The sequence below is a fragment of the Mus caroli genome, unplaced genomic scaffold (assembly GCF_978045245.1).
Source record: "Mus caroli unplaced genomic scaffold, Mus_caroli_1 scaffold_17, whole genome shotgun sequence".
Classification (NCBI taxonomy): domain Eukaryota; kingdom Metazoa; phylum Chordata; class Mammalia; order Rodentia; family Muridae; genus Mus; species Mus caroli.
This window is the reverse complement of record NW_028227272.1, coordinates 39,314,874-39,329,675: the sequence shown is the minus strand read 5'-3', so window position 1 is coordinate 39,329,675 and position 14,802 is coordinate 39,314,874. Positions and strand designations below refer to the sequence as shown.

The 14,802-nt window shown below is 40.0% G+C and overlaps 1 protein-coding gene across 1 annotated transcript in view; it reads left to right on the top strand.

The window, feature by feature from the left end:
- The window catches only part of Gap43 (growth associated protein 43), an 88,466-nt gene that overhangs the window by 44,206 nt on the left and 29,458 nt on the right, over positions 1-14,802 (top strand). Inside the window, exon 2 of the mRNA XM_021185603.3 lies at positions 162-729. Coding sequence (XP_021041262.1) covers positions 162-729 — 568 coding nt within the window. The remainder of the gene's footprint in view (positions 1-161; positions 730-14,802) is intronic.

Below are 14,802 nucleotides of genomic sequence, written 5' to 3'. Positions count from 1 at the left end.
GCCAGGGAGGGTGACACATCAAACCTGTGTTTCTAAGAGGAATGACTGGTAAAGTGTCTCTTAAGATTGATTCGACCCATAAAGGGCTTAGCACATAACGAATCACTCAAGAGTTATCCACCTATTGAGCTTTCCTTTTTGTCCCTCTTTTCTCCACAAAGGTTGAAAAGAATGATGAGGACCAAAAGATTGAACAAGATGGCGTCAAACCAGAAGATAAGGCTCATAAGGCTGCGACCAAAATTCAGGCTAGCTTCCGTGGACACATAACAAGGAAAAAGCTCAAAGGCGAGAAGAAGGGTGATGCACCAGCTGCTGAGGCCGAGGCCAAGCAGAAGGATGATGCTCCCGTTGCTGATGGTGTGGAGAAGAAGGAGGGAGATGGCTCTGCTACTACCGATGCAGCCCCAGCCACCAGCCCCAAGGCTGAGGAGCCCAGCAAGGCAGGAGATGCACCTTCTGAGGAGAAGAAGGGTGAAGGGGATGCGGCCCCCTCAGAGGAAAAGGCCGGCTCAGCTGAGACAGAAAGTGCTGCTAAAGCTACCACTGATAATTCGCCATCCTCCAAGGCTGAAGATGGCCCAGCCAAGGAGGAGCCTAAACAAGCCGATGTGCCTGCTGCTGTCACTGATGCTGCTGCCACCACCCCTGCTGCAGAGGATGCTGCCACCAAGGCAGCGCAGCCTCCAACGGAGACTGCAGAAAGCAGCCAAGCTGAGGAGGAGAAAGGTGAGTATCACAGTGTGGGTGGGGCCATGGGCAGGATGCAGTAGGGATGTTAAGCCTACAGCCAGACCACCTGCATGGTCCAGAGGGAACTGTCTAGATAGCGTGGACTACAAATCACAAAAGTTATGGTGAATCCCCCCAAATCTACAAGCCCGAGAGAAAACTCACAAAGAATTACATGGTAGCTAGTACTGGAGAATCAGACAATTATCTTAATTGGATTGATATAAACAGTCAAGCTTGATAATCCCAGTTAAAAGAAAATGTGCTGTATGCTGATAGACTTAGTTTAATAAGTAATTACTGAGACTACATTTATTTCATGGATGGGAATTAGCTAATGTGATTATTTGGCTCTAGGAAGGGCCTCCCATAAATACAGCCAACTCTTTATTGATTATCTAGTGTGTGAATTGCCAGCAACAAAAATATAATCTCAACCCTCCTTTCCCTACCCCACAGTGTGTTTCTGGGCATTCTACCCACCACCAATTGGCGAGTGGTATCTGCTTATATGTGGAGAATGTTTATATATGTTTGTAACTGGAGAATGTTAACTGTGACACAAACTGGGGTCAGACACAATTAGGAAAATAAGTCTGTTGATATTGCCAAAACCAAACCAAAACCAAAACAAAACAAAACAAAAAACTCCATAAATTATCATTTTATTATCAAAGACACCACTCTCTCATATGCATAAATAATTGAGAGTTGAATGTGAATATGAAAAGGTACTGGATTCTCCTCAGTTTGAAGCTATAACTTGGAAATTGAAGTTTTTTTTTTTTTTTTTTTTTTTTTTTTTTTTTTTGTTATGATGGCCCAAAGAGCCTGCGCAGAATTAGAAAAGAACATCTTATGAGCAATACAGATCTAATAGCCTTTCATCCCTGGAAGCTGGCTCTGTCTCTCACCCCAGCATATCTAGGGTAGAAAAAAAAATCAGTATCCCCAAGGGCTTTCCATAGTCTGGTGTTATTAAGAATACCTTTTATGTTGCCTTGATCACTGTGACAATTACACTAGAAAAACAGTTTAAGGAAGGAAAGAATTATCTTGTCCCCAGCTTAGATGTTGTAGCCTATGATGAGCTTTGTCTGTTGCCATGGGCCTATGATGATGCAGAATATCATGGCAACAAGAGTGTATGCAGAGCAAAGTTTTGGGGGGTGGATATAGTTGGATGGATGGATGGATGGATGGATGGATGGATGGATGGATGGATGACAATGGAAAGGAAGAGGGAGGGGGAGAGAGACAGAGATGGAGGGGAAGAGGGAGAGAGGGGTGGAGAGAGATGGGGGATATAGATGGATGGATGAATGGATGGATGGATGGATGGAGACAGAGGAGAGGGAGAGAGGGAAATAGATGGAGGGGAGGGAGGAGGGAGAGAGGGAGAGAGGGAGATTTTAAGATACCTTCTTCAAAGGCACACACAACTAGATCCCACCATCCTTAACCCCACCACCAGTTAAAGTCTATTCTGAGTTAATCAATGGAATAAATTGTTGATGAGGACAAAGACTTCTAATTTTAACCCTCTCTGAAATCTCCCTCACACACACTCTGAGGTGAGCTTTACTGGTCCAGGTGACTCTCCTTTAATTGACAATCAAGATATTCCACTGAACCTTTCAACCTCAAAAGTCTTTAGAGATAAAAGTTACTTCTGTGCCAATTTACCTGGATTGACTTGCCCATTTAGAATTTTATTGATTTATCCCAAAGACTAAGGGTCTAAATTTGGGCCAGACCACTGTCTTGGGAAAGTCCAATGAGACTGGATCAGAACACTAATCCAGAAAATGTTAAGACATCTGACCTTCAGACTGATAAAGCAATTGCTGAACGTTTGCCTAGATACTAGAACATGGCAGATGAATACTCTATGTTTTCAATTCTAGTTTTCCATTTAAGCCTCTAGAGTATAATAATTATCATAGTTATCAGCCCACTCTCATATTCCAGCTTCAAATAAATCATGATTCTTTCTACCAGTGACTCAGTTTAGATCTTTACTGTAGCTACATACCTGTCCTAGAAGCCTGAACTTATAGTTAAGATGATATCATTTTCTCAGTAATAGCAAGCTATGTGAATAGGACATTGGTTTAAGTTTATTCAACAAAATTGTCTAGATTCCTTTTCTTTAGGCTTAAAGTTCAAGAAATCTGGGAATCCCATTGAAGGTATCTATAATGTCATTCTGTAACTCTTGGAAGTCAATCACACTTCTAAGTGTGTGACATGTTTGACATTGCTTAGATTACATTTTTTAAGCTGGAATTTTTAAAGTGTGGAGAATAGGCACAAAGACATGATGTAATTTTAGGTATATATATTTATTGTTTAGTTTGGTAGAATTTGGTGAGCCAATAAAATATCTCTTTATATATATTAGTATATAATATTATATGCTATATAATATATTAATAAATATTATACATTATATTATATATCAACATCTAGTAAAATGTAATATATTAATATATTTAAGGATAAGCAAAAACTCCATTTTATTAATTTTATACTTTATCATTGTAAATGACTGATTATAATGTTTTATGCGGTAAGTATTCAATAAATGTCACATGTTGGAAGAATAGAAATTGGCCAGATTTAATTTATAGATAATGATCTTTTTACCTGCCTATAAAGTTCTCTTGCAACTTTGCAGATTCTAATCATTTATTTGATTTGAAATGTGTCTAATCACTGAAAATAAAGAGAGATTATAGTCTGGCTTAAGCTTTTCAGATTCTAGATGAAAAATATCTGAACTAATGAGACTGTATATGGTGCATTGAAAGGCTATTGGATGTGCAAGTGAGGCTCAATGAGAAGGCAATCCAGGAGGCAGTAGTTGATGCATTTGGAATCATCAGGTCATTTGCTTTAAACTGGGATTTCTGAGGTTTAGAGAATAGACACAAATACATGGTATAATTTTAGGTAAATTGGTTTTTTTTCAGCTTTGGATTGATAACTTTCATCTCTGTTAGATTCTGAATTTTCAGCTTATAGCTTTTCTGGACTGAAATCTACCAGCCTGGCTTGTTCAATGTGGCGAGCACAAATTATTCAGTCATCATGAATCTCATGGAGTCACAGAGACTAAAGGTGACAAGAAGATCTATCATATCATATCACTTCCAAATTTCCAGAGCCTCTGCCCCAAGTTCCCCTCCCTGCTTCTTCTCACCAAGTTTCATTCTAACCCTGGTTAGAATAACAGTATTTTCAGACAGACTGCAGAGCTTGGAAATGGACAGCTCCCATGCTTGGTTGGAGATGCTGTGGCTGCATGGAGAGATAATCTAGCAATGTACAGGATAGGCAGGGGCCAAATAAGTCGTAGGAGATAATCTAAGAAAGTAAGATTAAAATTTTCAAATCAGCCCTGATCATTGCTTTAATAATATGGGAAATTATTTGTAAAAGAGGAATGGATTACTTACCTTGCTATTTATGGTTTTGTTATTGGATAGTTACCTCTGGCATTGATACTGATTTCTTTTCTCATTTTTTCTCAGCTGCCCAACTATGTATTCCTGTTTCTGTTTGCACACACACGACAGTCAGTGTGCCTTTGACAGGTTCAGTGAGTTTCTGATGCCTTTGTAGGAGGATGGTTCTTCTATAGGAAGCAGCCTGTTGAAGGGCCTATAGGACTTTCCCTCTGTCGTTGTTGAAGGGAGAACTTTTAAGCCCCCTTTAAGGATATTGTCCTTGGTATTTCATGCTGAGCAGGCAGCATGCCCACTGGCTTTCAGTGATGGAATTCTCTGCTTCTGTCCTCACCACCTCTACTGCTGATGGATTTTCCTCAAAGACAACCCTAAAACATCTGCTGCTATAGTGTTAGCAATGTCATCTAAGTATTCTGGCTGTTGATTTGGTTAAATTTCATTTATCTGTTTTAATTTAAAGAAAATTAGGCTCACATATTTGGAATGCATTGGGGATGGGGTGGTTGCCACGTGGGTGTAGAGGACAAGGGACAGCTGGGGCCACTTGACAGAACCAGTTCTCTCATCCCTCCATGTGGATACTGGAGATCAAATTCAGGACATCAGGCTTGGCATCAGGTGACTTTACACACTGAGCCATCTTGCCAGGGTTACACTTTACTGCTATAGTCTCATTACATCTTTCAAACTAAGATTATCAATACGGATCAGGGAAATAGGGAGGTTTACATTTGTTTTGCAACTCTCTGCTGAAAGAGAAAAATATTAACTTATTATATTTGTACATCTCTTCTCTTTCATCTTTCCTTCCTCTCTTCCCTTTATAATTTCATATTTACTTCCTTTTAGAATATTTAGAATAGCTTATCGTGTAATAGGAATCCATGCCACAAAGATTCAAAAGATGTGCTCCTTTGATAGAGGGACAATCTGATTTGTTATGGAAAGTATGATAAAATCCAGAGAGTGGCATTTAAAATAATCACATTAATAATCTCAACTGGATCATGCAAATAAGTGTGGAATACTTTAAAACAAACAAACAAACAAACAAACAAACAAACAAACAAACAGTGCTTCCATGACTCAGATGCAATTTAACCTATTATATTTTTAAAAACCCTTTGTATCATGTATATATAAATAGCTGTTATAAGCAGATGAACATTAATAGTTTCTAAAATAATTATGTGTACAAAACTGAAAAGTCAAGTGTATGTATACAGATTTAGAGAAATTATTTATGTTTCTTAGAGATAGACCCCTCCAACTCTGTAGCTTTTGAGAAGACAAATGAGTTTCTCTGTGTTAGAGTGTGAGTATGATTGCTTGGCAGGATGCCTCCGGAAAGGTTTACATTTGAAATGTGGCTTCAACCACTTCTCAGATTTATACACAACTCATAAAAGCTGAAATTTTGAGTTGTTAAAGTCCATAAATGTTGTTTATAAAACATGGGAACCCTGTCAGCTTTCTCAGTGGAACACTGCTTAAATATGGTTGATTATTAAGGTTTTATGGACCACTTTTATACAGATAGAGTAATCATTTTTATTGGTTTTACTTGACAACAATCCAGTCGTGTTTGTTAATATTTTCCTTTCTATTTTTACAGACTGAAGGCAAAGTGAAAAGGTATTCTGCCCATACACAGTCACTGAAAAAGGGGAGGTGTCAAACTGATAAATTTCTAAAGTGTTATCTTTAGGTAGCCTTGTAGTTTTTAAAGCTAAAATGTTTGATCTTGTCTCATTCCTTTTTCTCAATGGTTGTGCTAATCTCTTATTGTTCTTTTGAAGTCCCAACTAGGAAATTTCTGGGGCAGGCTCTGTTCTACATACCGATGAGGCAGGGAGGGGAGAGCATGCCTGAATGAGGAGATGGAAAGTCTGTTTACAATGGTAGAGAGCATTTAATAGGCAATTTATTAAAACCCCCAAAATCCCTATGATAAATGCTAAATGGTGAGAATCCCAGTGAACCATTGTAACCCCCTATGTCATGTGTTAGTACCATGTCCCTCTCCCCTTTATGCGAGAGGAATTTGAGGTTCAGAGATTAAATGAGATACTTAAGTACTTTTTGATAACTAGGAAGCATCAAACCAGAAAGCTCAAGCCTCACATGCAGAACCCTTACATACACTCAGGTAGGTCCTATTCTGGAGAAAACAGAAGGAAGATGCTCAAGGACCCAAGTATCTTGGCTATTATAAGACTCCTGACTTGTATAGTTGTATGCTCCATGATATTGGGAATTATCAGTGATCACCCTTAGATGGAGGCGCCCGGTAACACTCATAACCCTGTCCAATTCCCTCTCAGTACCATCACTTCAGAATGATGAGAAATGTGAAACGAAGTTTGATCCTGAAGTTCTTATCCAATGGGCTTCAAGTGTCTCTTTGTTAGAACAAGGTAAGCTACAAAGATCCGTTGAAACTGTTCAGAATAGGGATATTGCAGGTATCATCAGCTATGTCAAGGTAAAGATGAGAATTGCAAATAGAAGATTGTAGGTCTCTTGGCTGCAGGTCACTTGCCTCACAATTAGGATGTGCCTCTTCATAATTTCGCTTTTCTGTATCAGAGCCTCGTTAGACACCTGTTTTGACTGTACCCCTCTCTCCAGCAAGTGTGTTTATAAAGAATCCACTGTCTTCATAATACCTATTGTTAAAGAACTTCTCTTCTTCTTCTTCTTCTTCTTCTTACTTCTTCTTCTTCTTCTTCTTCTTCTTCTTCTTCTTCTTCTTCTTCTTCTTCTTCTTCTTCTTGTTCTTCTTCTTCTTCTTCTTCTTCTTCTTCTTCTTCTTCTTCTTCTTCTTCTTCTTCTTCTTCTTCTTCTTCTTCTTCTTCTTCTTCTTCTTCTTCTTCTTCCTCTTCTTCCCCTTCCTCTCCTCCTCCTCCTCCTTCTTTTCCTCCTCCTTCTTTTTCTTCTCCTCCTCCTCCTCCTCCTCCTCCTTCTCCATTTTCTTCTCTCCTCTTTCTCCTGCTCTTCTCTTCTTTTTTTCCTGCTCCTCCTCCTCCTCCCCATCTCCACCTTTCTTTCTCCCCCTGGAATCTACTATAGAAAGGCAACTCAGCACTAAGACTGTTTACAAAATTTCTAAATTAAAACTATTCTTCTCATTACTTGTCTCTGTGTGGGTGTGTGTATGAGAGTGCAATGCCTATGGATGTATGGGGATCTCCCTGGGCTTGGTGTTAGTAGCTCTTGTCAGCTGACAAACTTGTGTGCTGGGAACTGAACTTAGGTTCTCTGCAACAGCAATGTGCGCTTTCAGCCATGAAGATAGCTCTGCAGCCTAACAAAATTGAAGCATATAAAGATGGAAAATTTTGTTTAGGCTAATTAGAGGAACCTTACTAGGAGGTCTTGATATGTAAGTTGCTTCATCTGTCTCAAAGGACAATAGATATCTAATAGATATTTTTTAATCATACCTGAGAGGCCTTACTTTTCATTCATAATATTACAAAAATGCAAATATTTAAATGCAAGTCATGATTCAGCAGTGGGTAGTTAAAATTAACCCACAGTGGGAAAGCCAGTTGTTGAACATCATCTATGCTATTTCTTTGGCTGAAGTAGTCAGGCAATGTAGATTTAATGAATGAGTTAGGAATGAATGGATGGATGGATGGTACTGTGCAAGGCAAAGTCCCAAGCTGATACAGGAAACTGGTTTGTAATCTCCAGACTTGGCCCAGGCCAATTCTTAGGTTCCTTGAGCGTGAGCTTATCTTTTCATAAAGCAAAAAATGTTGGACAAGGGATCACAAAATCACTAGTGAAAGATCTTGGTGATGGTCATCTTATGACACGTTCCTGATTTATATGCACATTCTAAATAGCAAAGTGAGGTGGACTCTCCTTTGTACGGAACACCTATGGTGTCATGGACCTTTCTGGTAATTTGGAAATGGAATAAGAAGCTCTGTAGAAAGTGTTGCTTTTATTTGGGGCCATGTGTTCTCTCTGTGGTGGCCAGATATCAAAGCAGCTAGGGCTTCCTAGACCAAGGGGGACATTTTAGAAACATATTGCAAACTGGAGGAAAACCAGGGCTGCTCTGTTCTGCAGCAGGGTGATTAATTTCATCCCAACTCCAGGAGTGACCTGTGGGTGACTCTTACCAGTGTGTGACAGGCACACCCCGAGAAGGAATAATCTGCCAGGTTTCTTGGCTCAGTTCCTTCTCTGACATCTCTAAGTGGTCTTTGCAGTGTGGGCTAGAGTCTACTGGGCCTTCTGCTGCTCCGCCATAGGATGAATAGTTTATGCCTGAACCAAGAGTGCTGCTGTGACAGAGGTAGGGAAACAGTCTTTTCCATCCTGGCTGCCTATTCTCCTTCTCCACAGCCCTACCGACAGACAAAATCTGTGTACAGTTTGGGAGTCCTTTGAGACTGTAAAACATAAGACCATGGGTGATCAAATAGGTTCCTCCATATACATAAAGTGCAACTTGTTATAACTCTGCTGTCTTCAGCAAAGCAAACAACATTCTCACTGCATAAAAGTCTATTCTAACTTAAAGAGCAGAGCAGCCCAGCATCTAAGCAGTTTGTCTGCATACTTCTACTGGTATGACAAAAGCCTTCTAGAAGGAGAAGCTGTGATGAGATTAAAGCTGTTTTATTTCTTTCCTTCCTAATCCTTTAATACTGACAGAATAACTTAAAGAAGCCTTAGAGAAGAACCCCACAGCTCTCGAGGGGGCAGGCTCATTCACCCCAGGCCAACAGTGGCTGGACATTTGGTGATACACTACTCTCTTTACCGTATGTTGATGGTGGTCTGGGTAGGAGGTCAGTAGAAATTTTTAAGTTACAGGTCACTTTTGAAAAGGTGAAGAGAGACGTACACTTTTTAAATGCCAAGTTAAAGAAGGTTTCATTTTATATGTGTGTGTGTGTGTGTGTGAGAGAGAGAGAGAGAGAGAAAGAGAGAGAGAGAGAGAGAATACCATTTAATACATGAAGAAGACTGCTTCTTATACCCAAAATTAAGCTGGAACTTGGGTTATGTGCCTCTCACTATGAGTCTTTTTTACATACTTCACGTGAAGGATGAGTCAGAATGAGTGTTTATGAAGTTTTGAGGTATACCAGGCTAGTATTTGTCTGTATTCTCTATATTCATTTTAGACATGCTTAGTCATGGATGCATTATGAACACTTAAGTATATACTATAATATATGAAAGGAAAAGGAGTTGAGACAGAATAAAAGAAAGCAAGGAAAAACGAACAGGAAGGAGCTGAACAGCCAGGAAAGCGCTCGCTATGTAAGCGTGAGGATTCTTGTTCAGGTCCTTAGCACCTAGCTCTTGACTCTAGCTGCATATGTATCAAAATTTGGCCTAGTCAGCCATCACTGGAAAGAGAGGCCCATTGGACATGCAAACTTTATATGCCCCAGTACAGGGGAATGCCAGGACCAAAAAAAAGGGAATGGGTGGGTAGGGAAGTGGGGGGGGGGGGGGAGGGTATGGGGGACTTTTGGGATAGCATTGGAAATGTAATTAAGGAAAATACGTAATAAAAAAATTAAAAATAAAAAAATAAAAAAAGATGTTGAACATAAAAAAAAAAAAGAAAAACAGGCTTTGTGGCTTGTGCCTATAATCCTCGTACAGGTGAGGTGGAGACAGGAGCAGCCTTGGAGCTCACTAGCCAGCCAGCCTTGCCAATGTGAGACCCAGTCTCAAAATCTCAGGTGGAGAACAGCAAAGGAAGACACCTGCCATTGTCATCTGGCCTTTACAGGCACGTGCACACACATGCGCACAGACACAAACCCTCCTCATAGACCATGCACAAAGAAATCCAAGGAAGGTAAAGGATTCATGATGTTATTAGCCATAGCTGTAGCTACATGCTGATGAGTTGGCTTCCTAAAGCACAAAACTCAACCTTTTAGAATTTCCCTAGTTTGGTTGTCTAAATATGCCTATTGTAGCCTATTTCAGGCAACCAACGTTTATCACTGCATAAGCAGTTGGGAAAAAGATGTCAGAGAGCTCCCGCATAGGCTCGTATCAGTGTATTTTTAACAAGGTAATTAATTTTACTTTGGATAACTCTGAAGTACTACAATAGCAATTATCAAGTCTCGGTGCTTCCGTGTTGGAGCACATAAAGATCCATGTGTAAAACCATATGCTTATGTATATGTGACATCATGGGAACCTGCTGTAACATTTTCGGGCATCTGTTGAGCACTGTGCACTTGTTAAAGTGGTTCAGGATAAAGGTAATGCTTAGAATTGCACCTAATATTAATTAGGAAAGCTATTGCTTACAAATGGTCTGATATATTATCTTCCAAAGTTTGAAATGAGTGTTGCACAAGAGCACAGCAGGTAGTGGTATGTGGTCCAAGCCCAGTGGCTTGTGCTCATGTCCCAGGGCTCCCATGGTAGAAGGAGAGAACCAGCTGCTGCATACTGTCCTCTGAACCTCAAGATGCATAAGGTGGCATGTGTGTGCTGTCCCCTGCCTCCTCCAGATAAACGTATGTAGTCATTTTAAAGTGCGATCTGATATTATATGTTTTGAATGAATTGTAAGGCTTTTTGATTTAGAGGTAAATTCAGGGTCCAGGCTGAACTGTGATCGCCACTCTCATTCTTCCTTTTCCTCTCACTAATTGTAGTGCTAGGAAAAAAAAATATTGAGAAAAGCAATGTAAGAGAAGAAGGAGGGGCAAGACACGTGAATAGCTTTAATTTAATAATAATAAATTCAATTTCACAAATTGCGAGCCTGGACAAAAGCAAATAGCAGTAGTGTGTTGAAGATTGTAGGGGAGATGGAGTTGGTTGGAGAATGTTAGAAGCTCTCTGCTTATGTCTCCGTCCCTCTTCTCCAAGAGGATCATTTTTCAGCTCTAAACTACTCGCTGAAAACATAACTCTAAGGAGATTCTTTGCTACTCTGTTTGTGGGACCAGAAAAATTGGCCACATCCTTTGATCCCAATGCTCACCATGAGTATGGATAACCATAGTCGTGCCGATACTGTAGAGTGTGTACATTAGTTACAGGGGTGGCAGAAAATGCATCTACCTTAAAGCCCTACTTTTTAGGCATTGGTCTGGGTCACCCTAAACATTGTATTGGGTTAGATAAGGTGAAGTTTCAACAATGTTAAGACCATGCAAAATATATTTAGTGAATATTATAGAAATACTCTATTCTCTAAAACCTTGTGTTAAAATCTAAATCAGTGCATGACTATGTTGCTGGAGTCCTAGAGTCCAGTGGAGAAGCACTTCAGAGGGGTAAGTTTTGGGAACTGATGTTTGGCAGAGTCAGGGGTCATGGGTCAGAGGTCAGGGACTTCACCAGTGTACAAGCTCCTGTGCTACACCCCTGTCCTCAACTATTTCTTGATATTGGTAAAACATTGAAATTTTAATGAATAATAACTAACAATTCCTATTCTGAAGGTAAGGCCATTTTCCAAAGACCTTGGCTTTGGGTATGACTAAGTTCAACCAAAAAGTTCAGAACTCATTCATTTCATGGACTCACCCATTGTCTTAGCTAGGGTTTCACTGCTGTGAACAGACACCATGACCAAGGCAACTCTTATAAGGACAACATTTAATTCAGCTGGCTTACAGGTTCAGAGATTCAATCCATTATCATCAAGGCGGGACATGGCAGCATCCAGGCAGGCATGGTGCAGGAGGAGCTGAGAGTTCTACATCTTCATTTGAAGGCTGCTAGCAGAATACTGGCTTCTAGGCATGTAGGATAAGGGTCTTAAAGCCGTGCCCACAGTGACACACTTCAATAAGGTTATATCTCCTAATAGTACTAGTCTCTGGGCCACACATATACAAACTGTCACACCCTTTCTGCTCAAAGTATGTGTTTTCCAAATAGGTTTTCTTGCTAGAGATACTATAGAAATTGTTTATATTTCAAGAATTTGCTTATACTGTAAATCATAAGCCATTGAACATTAGGTGATTAAACATTACTAGTCAAAGCACAGTAGCATGACAATATCTATGGCTGCCAAGGTTTTAGGAAAGGCAAACTGATGGGCAGGAGTGTATTTTCTATTCCAACTTGCAAGCAAACAGAATGGTACAAACAAAGAATTTTTTTTTCAGATGTTATCCTACTTGATAAATTTATCTACATAATTTTGAAACATTCACAAAATTTAGACTTACAGACGTTAAAATCTGTGAATAGGTTTCAAACATTAGAAAGAAAGAAAACTCATAACCTGTGTTTCTTTCACTGTTTAGCCCCAGCAAATAGATAGCTGTTTGCATGTCTGCCTAAAAGATGCCCCAAAGGGAAACATTTGTGAACTATGGCGCCAAGTCCTAGTCAACTCCAGGGACTGACATCCTAAATATCATATTAGTGAGTCACAACACACGACAAACCCCAGCTGTGTAACGGAAAAGCTTCAATAATTACAGGCTTTAGCTCTGAGGTGCTTTAGCGTCTGATAATGGCTTTCTAAACTTTTACTTTTGTTATGCTTTTTTCTTTGCGCGTTTGACTGTGTGTCTGTGTGTGTCTGTGAGGGTAGGGAGGTAGGTAGGAGGATACACTCACGGAGAACAGAAGAGCTTCCTCTCCTTGCACCATTTGGGTCTTGAGAATTGAACTTAGGCTCTAACCCCAGGCAGCAAATGCCTTTAACCTACTGAGCCTCCTTGTTGACCCAAACTTCTTTGGACTTTCAGTAGATTGTTCTGAAGGCCACTCATCCAAAGGTCCAGGTTTACACTTGTCCAAATCTGTACCCTTCAGAAATTCTTCTAACACTTATCTTGGAATGAATTTGAAACAATTCCTTTTGCCTACATGACCTTCCATGGTCTGACTTGTGCTTGTCTCTCTGATCTGTGCCCTTTGACACTCACTACCCCTCTTCCCTCTTCTCTAGTCACACACTTTCTAAATATCTCCAATGAGTCTAATGTCTGTGGGTGGCTTTTGCACCGGCTATCTCTGGGCTGGGTTGCCTCTGACTGTTCAAGTCTCCGTTTGAATGTCACTTTCAGTGAGAGAACTTCCCTGACCCCCTGACCTTTGATCTGAGTAGCAACAAACCCATCAGCATCCTCCGTTCCACCACATCCATCTGTTTAGTTCATCTAGAACAGTGGTTCTCAACCTTCCTAGTGCTGGAACCCTGTTATACAGTTTCTCGTGTTGTGGTGACTGCCAACCATAAAATTGTTTTGTTACTACTTCATAACTGCAATTTTGCTACTGTTAGGAATTGCAAAGTAAGTACCTGATGGGCAGGCATCTGATATGTGACTCCCTAAAGAGGTCACGACCCACAGGTTGAAAACTACTAGTCTAGAGGGCTTTTATGCCTAATATGAGTGTATTTACTTCTCTTTGATATCTTAAAATTTTTTTTCTCTATCACTAGACAGTCACAACATCCTTTCCCACAATATTCATCATCTTGGTGCTGATCCATATCTAGGAGGCCCTCAATAGATATCTACCAATTAGCTAATAACATTATTCTCCTACATGGAGAGGTTCGTTTTCATAAATAGCTTGCAGAGAAATGGATCACTTCAGTTTTCAAATGTGAAAGCCTCAACCACTTTTTTTTTTAAAAATATTTTTTTAGCTAAAGTATCCATAACACTTATAGCTGACTCCTTTAAGTGCTAAAATCATCAATTTCTTTCCCATGACCTCTCTCTCTCTCCCTCTCTCCCTCTCTCCCTCTCTCCCTCTCTCTCTCTCTCTCTCTCTCTCTCTCTCTCTCTCTCTCTCTCTCTCTCTCTCTCTCTCCTGAATTCTTTTTTAAATTTTTTTATTGGTTATTCTATTTATTTACATTTCAAATGTTGTCCCCCTTCCTGGCTTCCCCTCCAAACCCCACTATCCCACCCCGTTCCCCCTACTTCTATGATGGTGCTCCCCCACCCACCCATCCACTGTCTTAATTCTTTAGCATCGGATATCAGGCAACCCTACTTCAACCAAAAGTGAACAACGACTTGATTCCAGGCAGGAAGAGAAAAGAAGAGGTGAGCTTTAATATTCCCTGAGTTTAAACTTAAGCTTCTTCCAAACTTCACACATTGCAGATTCCAAGTAAAGTTTTAGAAACAATTTTACCTAGGGTACCTCATTAAATATCCTACCTTAGTTAGGACTCGGCAGGCCTCAACTCTAAGCTATTCTAAAACTTCTCTCTGGGTACCTTTAATGATACATCCAATCCCCAGACTACCACAAGACATTTACAAAGTGATGCATTTTAAATGATGTAAAGGACTCATCTTATAGAAGAAAATATGCTATGAATAACTAGCTGTTGCATCAGTAGACAGAGCACTGCAGCAGTTGTTGGGTTAGGTAAACATCCTCTTTGACTGTGACACAGGAGGGAGAGTACAGGTCTTGGAATTGAATTTGAAGCACAGACATGGTCCCTAAGGAGCTCTGTCAATAGCTCAGTATGGGTTTCATCATTATGAAATGATCTCAGAGATGAACCCAATTGGCATTAAATGGTTTGCATATAAAGTTCCTACCATGTATTTCCTTGAACATATAGCAAGTGTTTAATAGAAACTGACAG